The sequence below is a fragment of the Martes martes genome (genome assembly GCF_963455335.1).
Source record: "Martes martes genome assembly, chromosome: 17".
NCBI lineage: Eukaryota > Metazoa > Chordata > Mammalia > Carnivora > Mustelidae > Martes > Martes martes.
Genome location: NC_137905.1, coordinates 53,986,872 through 54,000,472, shown reverse-complemented (window position 1 = coordinate 54,000,472; position 13,601 = coordinate 53,986,872). Strand labels below are relative to the sequence as shown.

The 13,601-nt window shown below is 45.9% G+C and overlaps 1 protein-coding gene across 1 annotated transcript; it reads right to left on the bottom strand.

The window, feature by feature from the left end:
* Nucleotides 1-1,749: 1,749 nt before the first annotated feature.
* On the bottom strand, nt 1,750-11,449 carry LOC308358424 (zinc finger protein 677-like; the record flags this gene model as incomplete). The annotated part of the gene is made up of 4 exons (XM_080828606.1): nt 11,308-11,449; nt 9,607-9,697; nt 7,733-7,859; nt 1,750-3,035 (listed from the first exon to the last, which is right to left on the bottom strand). Exons 2-4 carry the CDS (start codon nt 9,619-9,621, stop codon nt 1,750-1,752), a joined length of 1,428 nt encoding a protein of 475 aa, XP_080684732.1. The 5' UTR covers nt 9,622-9,697; nt 11,308-11,449.
* Nucleotides 11,450-13,601: the final 2,152 nt, after the last annotated feature.

The following is a 13,601-nucleotide window of genomic DNA, read 5'->3' as shown; positions in this document are numbered from 1 at the left end:
ACTCCCCAGGATTGTAATCAGCATCTGTGATACGAAGACTACTCCTCCCATCAAAAATCTGGAGGTCATCTGATGCTCGCAATGATGATGCTCTTCCTTTGGGGGATCCTGCATGGGAACCTGAGGTTTCACCTACACTTACCATTTCAACTGAAAACTAGTATTCTTCACTTATGCTTACTTCCCATTAAGACACATTTGCTTCAGGGGCACCTGGGTGGTTCAGTGGGTTAAGCATCTGCCTTCAGCTAAGGTTATGATCCTAGAGTACCAGAATTGAGCCCCACATCAGGCTCCCCGGCCAGCAGGGAGTCTGTTTCTTCCTCTCCCTCTGCTCCTCCCCCTCTTTGTGCTCGCTCCCTCTTTCTCTCTTGCAAATAAATAAAATCTTTAAGAAAAAAATATTTAATTTTAGCTTCACTAAGAGCCTTCTAAGAGTTGAATGGGGAATTCTAAAAACACTCACAATGTAATAAGAATCTCTGCTGTCAAGGCACTTAAAGTCTTCATTCATCAAAAATCAGGGATGGGACTACTACCACTTTCATTCTAAGGAGGAGACCTTAGGCACACAGGGTTGAGTGATTTCACTGATTTCACTCCTTGTTTAGCAGCAGTCTGGGGACTTAAACTTACTGGGGAGGTACCAAAGCACATGATTTAACCATTATGATATACCAAAAAAGCTGGATGGCTATGTTCTTACAATAATCTAGATCTAAAAAAATAATAATAATCTAGAATGACACTTAGGTGTTTTCATAACTTGTACTCATGTTTTAGATTACTGGTATATTTATAATTTTGGCTATGACCAGTTTCCATTTATGTGCAAAGATTTCTTCTATATGCCAATATCAATAACGCATAAAGCTTCTGAGACCTTAACAAACTGGATACTCGGATTGCCAACATAATACATCCAGAACCTGCACCATAACCAAGTTGGACTTAAATGACTGCAAGATTCAATCGGTATTAGTATGGTAACAGAGAGTCCTGTGTCTTGACGCCAGAAACAAGACAGAGTGGCACCTGTCACCAGAACTTCTGAACCACCTCATACGATGCACAAAAGTATGGTAGATAAAATACTAACGTGCAATAATACCAAGGCTGTGGGATACAAGGTCACAGTACAAAAGTTAACTATCTTCCTAGATACCAGCAAGGAACAAATGACTTGAAAATTAAAAATAAACCATCATTCACATTAGGACCAAAACAAGAAGTTCCACCATAGACACCACTGTGGCAACACATGGAAGGTCTATGATGAAGACATAACATCATTAACAGATTTTCTACCATAGGTCCAAATTCAGTAATAAAGTAAACCTCATCACGACATCTAAACGAGTAAAATGACTATATAAACTGAAGATAAATGGGCATTTCGACAGATGCCCCTGCTCCTTTGATACCCACTGTCTCAGGAACTTTAAATCACTTTGACTTTTAGTTTTCCTGCAGAGTTTGACATGTGATTTGATTAATCTTCAAGAACTAGACTTAGTTCTCACCAGTAAGAATTCTCTCAAGTACAGTACATCGTACAACTTACTTAAGCAATTTACCACAAGTTGTATTTCTAGGGTTTTCTCCAACATGAAATCTTTGGTGATTCCTGAGGTCAAGTCATGGCACGAAGGCCATGCCATTCTTTTGTAAAGTTTCTTTGCAATATGCATTCCCTTATGACTCCAAATATGAGATCATTTAATAAAAGCCTTACTACAGGCTCTACATCTATATCTTCATTCTGTGTATATTCTGGTGTCTACTCAGGCTGGAGTACTGCTTAAAGGCTTTACCACATTCATGACATGTGTAAGGTTTCTCCCCAGTATGAATTCTCTGATGAACTGTGAGGCTTGAATTCTGACTAAAGGCCTTGTCACACACGTTACATTTATATGGTTTCTCTCCAGCATGAATTCTCTTATGTTGAGTAAGATTTGAACTCCCGGAGAAGGCCTTTCCACACTCATTACATTTGTAAGGTTTCTCTCCAGTGTGAGTTCTCTCATGACCCCAAAGATGTGAACGGGTGATAAATTCCTTACCACACTGATTACATTTGTAAGGTTTCTCTCCAGAATGGATTCTTTTATGCTGAACAAGATTTGAACACTCAGAAAAGGCTTTTCCACACTCATCACATTTGTAAGGCTTCTCTCCTGTATGAATTCGCTCATGTCCCCAAAGGTGTGAACGTATCATAAAATCTTTACCACATACGTTACATTTATATGGTTTCTCTCCAGTATGGATTCTCTGATGCCTCGTGAGGTTTGAAAACCTGTTAAAGACTTTGCCACAATCATTACATTTGTAAGGTTTCTGCTCAGAATGAATTCTTTGATGAGTAGCTAAGGTTGAACAATGGCTAAAAGTCTTCCCACACTCTTTACATTTGTAAGGTTTTTCTCTTTTGGGTGTTTTCTGATGTTGTGTCTGTAATGAAGAATGTGTAAGAACCTTCCCATACTTGTTAGAAATGTTGGTTTTGACACTAGAAGGAATTTTTGGAAGGGGTGAAACTGAGGACTTTTTGGTAGACTTCTCAACTTGGTTACTTTCATGAATTTCCTCTTGGGTTTCAAATCTCTGCAGTTCAGCCAGATGTGAATGAAAGCCTAATTCAAGCCTATTGTCCAAACAGTTCCTATACTTATTTCCTGAAGAGGCTGCCTTGTTTTTTAGTGCCTTATTCGTCGTATCGTGTTTGTAGTATTGAGATTTACTATTTCTTACAGAAACACTACGCTTTACAGGGAAATTATTACAGAATTTGTGATGTTGCTGGTCTTCTCTACAAGTGAGATTTTTATAATGGGATGTAGTCATTCCTTTGTAATTTTTTTCTTCACATCGCCACTGAGTCTCAAATTTGTTCCCATCTTGCTGAACCCTCAAACCGAGGTCATCAAAGTCATGACTTACGTGTCTTTTCAAAATTGTTTGGAATAATTCTCCATTATTAATGTTGTCTTTTGGTGGTAATTCTTTGTTCATACATCTAGTAGAGATATCTGTAATATATAAATAATGACAGGCTTCATATTAACTAGAGTACGAAGACAGATTTTTTTTTTTTTAAGATTTTATTTAGGGCGCCTGGGTGGCTCAGTGGGTTAAGCCTCTGCCTTCGGCTCAGGTCATGATCTCAGGGTCCTGGGATCGAGCCCCGCATCGGGCTCTCTGCACAGCGGGGAGCCTGCTTCCTCCTCTCTCTCTGCCTGCCTTTCTGCCTACTTGTGATCTCTCTGTGTCGAATGAATAAATAAAATCTTAAAAAAAAAAGACTTTATTTATTTATTTATTTGACAGATCACAGGTAGGCAGAGAGGCAGGCAGAGAGAGAGAGAGAGAGAGAGAGAGAGAGAGGAGGAAGCAGGCTCCCCGCTGTGCAGAGAGCCCGATGCGGGGCTCGATCCCAGGACCCTGAGATCATGACCTGAGCCGAAGGCAGAGGCTTATTAACCCACTGAGCCACCCAGGTGTCCCGAAGACAGATATTTTATATGGAAAAGTATTACACCGGGACACACAGGTAGCTCAGTAGGTTAGGTGTCTGCCTTCAACTCAGGTTATAATCCCAGCATCCTGGGATCGAGCCCTGAGTCAGGTTCCCTGCTCACTGGGGGGGGGGGGGGGGCTGCTTTTCCCTCTCCCTCTCTCTCAAGTAAATAAATAAAATCACACACAAAAAAGTATTACACCAAAAGCAGAATTCGTAATTACCAGAGTTACCAAGCTTCTCAACCATGTGTGCAAATGTTTAGAAACACAAAAAACATAAGATTCCTCAGTAATGAAAGAGTGATTACAACGTAGTTCAAATTATTTTCAGGGAAGCCTATTTAAATGCTCTGTGATCAAAAGTTCCAGTGCCCTGAAATACAGGAATTTTCCATAGCCACCCCAAAGCCTAAAAACCTCACAGGAGGGATAGAAGTGAATCATACTTGGGAAAAAAAAAAAAAAATTAAAGTCAATTCTTGACAGGCACCTGAGTGGCTCAGTTGGTGGTTAAGTGGCTGCCTTGGGCTCAGGTCATGTTCCCAGGGTCCTAGGATCAAGCCCTGAATTGGGTTCCCTGCTTAGCGGAGAGCCTGCTTCTCCCTCTGCTTATGCACTCTCTCACGCACTCTGCAAACTCTCTTTCTCTCTCAAATAAGTAAAATCTTTTAAAAAAGAGCGAATTCTTTAATACTTATTGTCTACAATATTAAAATAACATTCAAAGATAATAAAATATTCTGAATACTTCTTCCAAAAATGTAACCACGCCAAACAGGCATACTACAATGTAATAATCAGTGAAACGTGATTATATACCATAATATATGTAGAAATTATGTTACTCATGATAAAAAATAATAAACATGTTAATAACCCAAAGTGAATCCAGAAGTAATTAATAAATATGTTCATTTATAAAAATTACACAATGTATACAGACTTCAGAATTCTAAAGAGTTCACCCAAAAGAGAAAAATGGGCTGAATTTCAGGAGAAGCACACAATATCATAAATGGAAAATATGTTGAAATCACCTATATTTAAACACAGTTCTGACAAATATGTAATATCTGACAAATACGTAATATCATATTTGTCATATGTGATATCATAGAGATGTACAACAGGTAACTCTTTGTCATAATGGCAAAGAAGGGAACACCAGGAGAATGCTGCAGGAGATGAACTACCAAAAACGGTCCAAATGAACTTTATAAGAACCCTGGAAATTAAACATAGGATTCCAGCAACAAGGTACACTCTTAAAAAAGAAAAAGGGAGCTGTTTCAACTTGCCCTGAATCTGTGTCCTGAACCTCAGTTAGGAAGTGGCCTTGAAGATGGGAGTCTGCAAGGGGTACAGGCTTCCCAAACACAGGGAAGAGATGGGATCTTCAAAAAATTGTGACCGATTATTGGTTTCTTTAATCTTTCTGCTGGCTCCCTGAAGGACTGGCTCAAAATGCTTGCCTTTCTTTGGCCTACCTCAGATCCCTACGTAGGTGGAGGTAATAAGCAGGGGCCATTTGTCACAAACACACACACACACACACACACACACACACATACATTCATTCATTCAAAGACTTTATCTGACAGAGAGACACAGCCGAGAGAGGGAACACAAGCAGGGGGAGTGGAAGAGGGAGAAGCAGGATTCCCACCAAGCAGGGACCCGATGAGGGACTGGATCCCAAGATCCTGGGATCATGATCTGAGCCGAAGGCAGAAGCTTAACGACTGAGGCACAGGGGCCCTGTCACAAACATTTAAGGGGCCATTTGTCACAAACATTCAAAGGTTAAGTCCAGTAGCCACTGCCACCTAGGGCAGGGATAACAACTGGGCAACAATGGGCAAGTGAAAACCCCAAGGAAAACACTAGGGAGCAAGGTACACTGGGAAATAAGGCTTTGAAAATCCCCCACATATTCCAGGGACCCAAGAAGGTTGCAGGCATGCCCAGGACCAGACGCGTGAAGAAAGACCTGAGAAGCCCCCAAGACTATACCTCCTGCTGACCAGCAGATTCTGAGCAAGCAGAAGTGAAGGACAGGGCACCGTTGTCTTAAACGTCTACCCTGTGTGTTTCATGCACTCCCCAACACACGTACACGCACACAAAGGTGGAAAGCTGGTATGTTTTGTGTTTGGTTCCAGCAGTCTCAGGAAGTCTGCTGAATCTCTAGCTGACCAGAAGTGAATCAAAGGCATCAATGGCTACACATAACAAAGAAAATACACCACGCAAAATTTGTAACAACAATCACAAGAGGCATTAAAAAGAAAAAAAACCAAAACCCTTGGATGGGATAATATTATGATTTCCAAAGTCTCAGCATATTCAAAATGTCCCATTTTTTTTAACAAGAAGTTACATTGGAGCCAACACAACAATAACGCCGGACCCATACAGGAAAAGAAATATTAAATAAGTGACAAAACCTGACCCGAAGGAAGCCCAAGTTTTGGACTTACTAAACACATGTTTTAAATCAACTATTTAAGCTAAAAGGAATGACGGACAGAGAATTGAAAAGCAATCAGGAAAATACCATATAAATAAACAGAGAATATCAAGAAAGAGAAAGTGGAAAAAGAACCTAACCACCTTTCGAAGCTGAAATGTAAAATAGCTGACTTGACAAATTTCACAGAAAGGTTCAATATCAGGCCTAATAAGGTGGAATAAGACTGAGTGAACCGGTAGGGAGGTCAGGTGAAATGACCGTGCCCGAGGAGCACAAAGGAAAAGACCGAGTGTAAATGAACAGAGTCTAACGGTCCTGGACGACAACATCATGTGGGCCAACATATGAACCACGGGAGCCCCAAAAAGAGAGGAGAGAAGGAGGCAGAAGGAATATTGGAAGAAATATGGTAGACAATTTCTTAAGTGTTAAGACAAGACTCTACAAATCTAAGAACTCATGCAATTTAGAAAAAATCCGAGATGCACATGCAACAAATTATGATCAATAAATGAAAGAGAAAGATATAAAGAGAAAATGTTGACAGCAAGAAGAGAGAAACATCATGTATAATAGGACACACAATAGCTTTCTTTCAGAGCTGACTTTTCAGCCAAACCATGAAGTGCAGAGACAATGGGATAAGATATTTAAAGTGTTGACAAAGGTAAACAACGGACAGCCCACGCGCCTGCCCGGAGTCCCACAGGCAAAAGAGCAGCCGATGTCCCCGCCACGACGCATCACTCACACGTGAAACGGGATGAGCCTGACAGGGCCCATGGTCAGGCCGGGGGGGAGCCCTACATCAGATCTGTGTGGGCTGAGCAGGGAAGGAGAGGCTAAGGAAGGAAGAAAGCCCCTTACAAAGAGCCCTTCCTGTGCTCCCCAAGGCCGAACCAGTAAGGGGCTCTAAGGGACAGACAACGGCACGTCTGGGTCACGCTAAAGACTCTGCCCTTGTCGCTGACCAGAGCAGCAGAACCACCAACGGCGGAAACATACACATATGAAGAAGAGAGGGAAGGAGAGGGAGGCAAGCTCCTTTGAGAGCCCAAGAGAAATCAACTCTCCTTTCCCACCCCCTCTCCCACACGGGGACAATGTCCCAGATGACATCTCAGGAAATCACTTCCTCTCTGCCATCTGCCCCTTACTTGTGTTCACATCGCTGACTCCTTCCCTCTCACCCGGGTTTTGTGGCTGGTTTCACCCGCTCCTGGCATTCCAGGGCTCTCCCCTGCTCCACAGGGAGGTAACTTTCAGCTCAGAAAAAAATTCCTGCTGACATGAAAACTGGGAGATGATGTCCTGGGGTTTTCCAGCCCTTTGTCAGCGGAGACCAAGGACATTCATTACAGGCGGGTCTAGAAGAACATTTCACAACTTTGTTCACGGACACCCTTCTCCCTAATGCTTAAATGTCTGACATGCAAATATCCAGCTCTCTTCCCTCAACGACTGAATCAAGATTACAGGCGTAAAACCAGGCAATGTGAGAGTTTAAAAAATTTTTGACGTAAGGTCTTGTTCTTCCTCCAGTTCTAGCACCACCCCGAACCTGCACGATCATCTGGGTTTAAAATCTAGACACCACACCGTGAAGCTTTTCAATTCTGAATCAGCAGGGCTTCAATCTCAGCCAAGCAGGGAAAGGGCGCCCAAGAAACCCCAAGAGAAACACAAAGATATACTAGGGCAGTTCCCAACCTCTGTAGGGAAAGTAATCCTCACCCAGGGAGACCAGGTTACGGTAGTTCTCCACCATCACGTCCCTGTACAAGGCCCTCTGGGCAGGGTCCAGGCACTCCCACTCCTCCTGAGAGAATTCGATGGCCACATCCCTGAAGGTCAAGCGTTCCTGAAATGAAAGCACATTTCACCAAGAGGCCATTAGGAACTACTTATTTCCTAAAAATGAGAGGAGGAGAGAGGTAGAAGGGTCCATTAGAAATGACTGCTTCAAGCTTTGCGCACTGACAGGATCATAGCCAATGAGGTTTATTCGAGGCGCGATTATTGCTAATTGAAAAATGACTGCTTCAATAGATCCACAAAAGATCATTTTAAGCAAGTCATATATCCCTGGTTTTGATTTGTTACACTTTCCCATCACAGGATTTCCTTCAGCTAAACCCAGGATTTTATAATATTGTGCCAGATAAAACACACAAATGCAGAAACATCAACAAATGGTAAATTATATGCAAGTTCTAGGTAGTATGTTCTACACACAAAACGACAGCTGATTTCTACATAAGCAATAGCCTGAATAGAGTGTTCAGGGTTGGCAAAGTCTACAGTAGTGTCGATTAAAGGTATAAACTGCAGAATGGGAATCTCGTAACAATAAAAGCATCTGAAGTTCTGAACACTTCCTGTATGGTACGCATTACTCTAATGCTTTACAAGCATTAACTTGTGTAAGGACACCGCATCCCATTAAATTAGTATTTGTTCCCATCTTACATAGGACCCAATTCTGGCACAAGTACTCTAACAAACACACTCTGGTCAAATGGAGATAGTAAGCAGCAGGGCCTGCACTTGAACCAACAGGTCAGGCTTCAGGATGGAACACACAGCACCACGCAGTGAATGAAGTAATGCACACGACAGTAAAAATCCACTGACAGAAGGTTTGCTAATAGGGGGCGCCTGGGTGGCTCAGTGGTTAAAGCCGCTGCCTTCGGCTCAGGTCATGATCCCATCGTCCTGGGATCGAGCCCCGCATCCGGCTCTCTGCTCAGCAGGGAGCCTGCTTCCTCCCTTCTCTCTCTGCCTGCCTCTCTGCCTACTTGTGATCTGTCTGTCAAATAAATAAATAAAAATCTTTAAAAAAAAAAAAAAAAAGAAGGTTTGCTAATAGAGAAAACTTGAAACAAGTTCAAGACTGAAACATAAACCTGGATAAAAAGTCAATATATATGCACGCACACACATGCACACACACCGTATTCCTACAGCTATTATCTCACATCCATGTTGGTGTAGAAATAAATTTAAGACCATGGAAAACATGTCAGACACGAAATGATGTCTTTTTTACACACCACAGGCTAGTATTCACACACAGGTGTGGACCCAAAACGGACACATTGAAAATAACTGAAATAAAAATACTAGTCTCTAAATGACATCTATTTTTGCATAAATTGTCATTATCATTTTTTACTCATGTGCATTTCTGGTACAATAAACATGTGCAAATTGTATTAAATGTAAATGAAATTATCAATGTTATTCTATCTGGTTTGCTTACAAAAACAACCCTATAAAAACTTTTTTTTAAAAGTAATTTCTACTCCCAACATGGGGCTCAAACTCACAACTTCTAGATCAAGGGTCCCATGGTATACCCACTGAGCCAGTCATACACCCCCTGCAAGGTTTTTTTTAAAAAACAGTAATAAGTATTTTTGACCTCCATTAAATACATACACGGAAGTGTCTGAGCCGGAATCCGCATGCAGACAGAGGGGCTGCGGGAAGGCCCTGGGCTGAGCATGAGCAAACATGGCACGAGGGACCCTTCCGAATGTGATGAGCTTGGCCACATGGAGGTGAGGACACAGAGCACAGAACAAGGAACCGAGACAGGACTTTACCTGAGAAAGAGTCATTCCTGACTCCTGGGCTTTCTTCTTCTCCTTCCTCTGGGCTTCTCTCCCAGGCAAGATGGGTCATGAGACGTCAATCCTGAGCGTCAAATATATGCTGTTTAGAACTGAGTCAACACTCATCTGCCTGTGCCACACCCACACACACGGGAAGATCCCCCCATGTGGGACACAGCCCTCTGCTGCGCACGGCCACAGCGCGGATTCAGGCACAGTAAACTGCTACATGCAGACCAGCACGTGAGTGTTCTGACCTCTTCCTGCAGAACTCGCTCCCCGCCTGGTGAAGCGCACACAGGAGCTGCAGCAGAGGGGATCCCGGCTGCACTAAGCCTCCCTTCAAGGTCACAGACACGCCCTGATAGCCCCCTATGCAGAGAACAGCCCCCTCACCTCTCTCCAGATTAGGGGCTGCTTTCAGTCCTCATCAATGGAGGAGCCGGCCTGGGGCTCAATGCTGGATATAGATCAGAATCACCTGCGGCACCTTCAACACCCCTGAGGCTGAGCCCCATTACACAAGGAGAGAAATCTCTGGGGACTGGGATCATGAGGAATCCGCAAAGTGCCTCAGCAACCCCATGGGCAGTCAGGGGGAACACCACTCAGAGGAGACCGCCCAGCAGCCCACCCACCTGTGGCTCTGCTCTCTTCTGGGACCATCCCCCGTAACCAGATGGTGGAAGAGGAAGTACTGCATCTACACTTTCCGGGGAACTCTTGAAACCTACTTCACCTTCCCTTACTCTTTAGGCCCAACTTTTCGGACTGTCCCCATCTGCATAGATTTCGGCCTCTCTCTGTCCCCCCACCCGTGTCCACTCTGCTCCCCAGTTCCGTTCCCTCTTTCCCGTTACCCCCTCTGGCTAAGCTCTCGCACCGCGGTCTCTCTCTGGGCGCTCATCCCTACCGCCTCTGTCCCAGCATCGTCCACCCGAAACCTTCTTCTCCTTCCCACTGTCTGCGTGAAGTGCGTCGCCCTTGTCACCCCACTTCCCTTAACCGAGGGCCCTACTACTCGGCTCCCCTTCTTCCGGAGCGCCGCCCTTTCCTCCACGTTTCGCTCCTTTCTTTTCTCCGCGGGCGACTTGCTCTTCCGCTCTTAGGGCCTCCCGCAAGTCCCTCCCGCATCCTCCTCACCTCGCCGTCTCCCACCGACCCTCTCCCGCTCTTTCCTCCGCCATTCTCTCTCCCTCCGGCTCCCCCCACCCCCACCCCTCGTCTGCCGCAGTCACCGCCTCCACAAGGCCCCCCGTCCCCGCGTGCGGGAGGGGACCTGCTCCGTCACTCCCCGCGATCTTCCGTCCTAAATGCCGCTCCTGAAAGCCCGCACCCAAGAGGGTGCCCTTCCTGGGCCTCGGTCCCCTCCCTGCACGCGGGGCTGCGGGGGGGGCGTCTCAGGAGGGCGGTGGGGTCGGCGCGGAACCAGGACCAGGGAGAGACTCGGCGCGTCTGTGGGCCGAGCCGGGCCAGGCTTCGGCGCGAGGCGCACACGCCCACCTCCCTGGACTCTCTCGGCACGGGTGCGAGCGGTGCCCGGACGGCGTGGAGCACGGAGACAGCGCGGCAGGCGGCGAGGGGGCGACAGGCGGGGACCGACTCCGACGATGGGAACCGAAAGGCCCTGGGACCCCCCGGGCCGCAGCGCCGCCCGCAGGATTCTGTGTGTCTCCGCGACACGCTGCTTACCGCGGTGGGAGGCGCGGGTGAAGGGGCTCGAATGTGCGTGGAGCCCCCAGACCTCAGGGGTGTATGCCTGGGGACTGAGGTTCTGACGCAGAAAGGAGCAAGTTAAAAGCCCTCAGGAGCCGATTTGACCTTCTCTCCGGTCAGCTGCTTCCGGGTCGGCCAACAGCTGCGCGTGCGCGCCGGTGGACCGGCGAGACTGTGAGGGGCGCTTCCGGTGATGAGCCGGACGCGAAGTGGTGCCCGGCCGGGGTGCTCGCCGCCTACGGGAGGGCCTGGGTGGGGCGCCTCCGGCTGCCGGGGGAAGCCTGTACTGGCCAGGCCTTCGCCCTGAATTCGGCGGGCTGGATGGGGTTTAGTTTCGGAGAAGCATTTCCGGCAATGAAAGGGAAACGGATATGATCTTTGGGTCCAGGGCGGGGGCAGAGCCGAATGGGTCGGAAACGGCGTAGAGCTTCCGGCGACGGGCGCGCGGGAAGGGTCGCCGCGTGTGCGCCGTCGGAGTGGAGGCCACGACCGTTGGGCAGGGCCTGGCTGGGGCGGGGACCGGGAGAGTCCGGCGTTCAGGGAGCCCAAACCACCAGGGTCTGGAGCCTCGGCACGCAACCAGGACCTCGTGCGGGACCTGGATGGAGCCTGGTTTCCTCTGCCTCCGCTCCCACGACGTGGTTTTGGAATTTTCATCCCCGCCAATTTCTGCCGCGTCCTGTGGCGCAGGACTGCTGCCTGATACAGAGAAAAAGGAATCCTCCTGCAGTGTGTGCGGGAATTCACACTGGTTGCGGACATTGTGGAAGACAGCATGGAGGTTCCTCAAGGGAAAGTAGAACTACCTTCCAACCAGTAATGGAACTACTTCGTATTTACCCAAAGAATATAAAAAACACTAATTCAAGAGGATATATGCACCCCTATGTTTACTGTAGCGTTATTCATAATAACCAAATTATGAAGCAGTGAAGTACCAGTTGATAGAGGAATGGATGAAGGAGATGTGTGTGTGTGTGTATAATATACATACACAACCACAATGGAGTGTTTCTCAGCCCATTAAACAGTGAACTCTTGCCATGTGTAACAACAATGTTGGATCCAGAGGGTATCATGCTAATCGATGTAAGTCAAATACCGTAAGATTCAGTCATATGTGGCATCTAGGAAACAAAATAAATGAACAAAGGAAAAAGGAATGATAAACCAATTTAGGACTTTATAGTACACACTGAAGGTTGCGAGAGGGGAGGTCCATGGGGGAGGGGGGATGGGAGAAATAGATGATGGGGATTAAGAGCACACTTACCATGACGAGCACTGTGTAATGTATACAATTGATGAATCATCATATGGTATACCTGAAACTAGTATAACACTGAATGTTAACTATATTTGGTATTAAAATAAAAAACTTGAGGCGCCTGAGTCGCTTAGTGAGTTCAGTGTCTGCATTTGGCTCAGGTGGCGATCCTGGAGTTCTGGGATCCAGCCCCATGTCAGGCTCCTGGCTCAGTGGGGAGTCTGCTCCCCTTCTCCTTCTGCCTCCCCACCCCCGCAGTGTGTGTTCTCCCTCTCTCTCAAATAAAAAGCAATGCAAACAAACAAACAAAAATCCCCATTTAGAGATAGACATGCACATCCTGCGACAGGTGTAAAGTACTGAGTGGTCTGGGACCAGGTCCTCTGTGGGGAGGGATGTGGGGCCATGGCTGGATCCAGGAATGTCTCCTGCATTAGAATGTAAGCAATTGAAGAAAGGAGTGCACCTGTCTTTGTAGGGGATGCAAACTGAAATGTGAAATATGCTATTATTGACTAGCATTTTTCAGAATGCCATTTCTATTTCTAGCCCCATTTATCATGTACTCAATCCTATGCTCATTTTTAGAGCGATTCATAGGCGCAAGACCTGGTGTGTGGGAGATGGGGTTTGAGACATGTGATATATAGATCATCATTAACTGCTGAAAATTATTTTTTTAAAATACAGATCTAACTTGAATTGTTCTTTATGTTTGTCGATGTATTCCACACTTGAGGTGACTGATGAACTCAACTTGAGATAAACCTTTGTGACACCATAATTAATTTCTCAGTAATTTCTAAATATAATTGCAAATTCACTTTATTTTTTTATGGAGATTTTTTTCTGTATTGAGAAAGTTAAGACTTCGGTACATAAGATAAAACCCCGGGCACCTGGGTGGCTCAGATGGTTAAACCTTTACCTTCGCTTGGGTCAGGATCCCAGTGTCCTCAGATCAAGCCCCACATCAGGCTCCTGGCTTAGTGGGGAGCCTGCT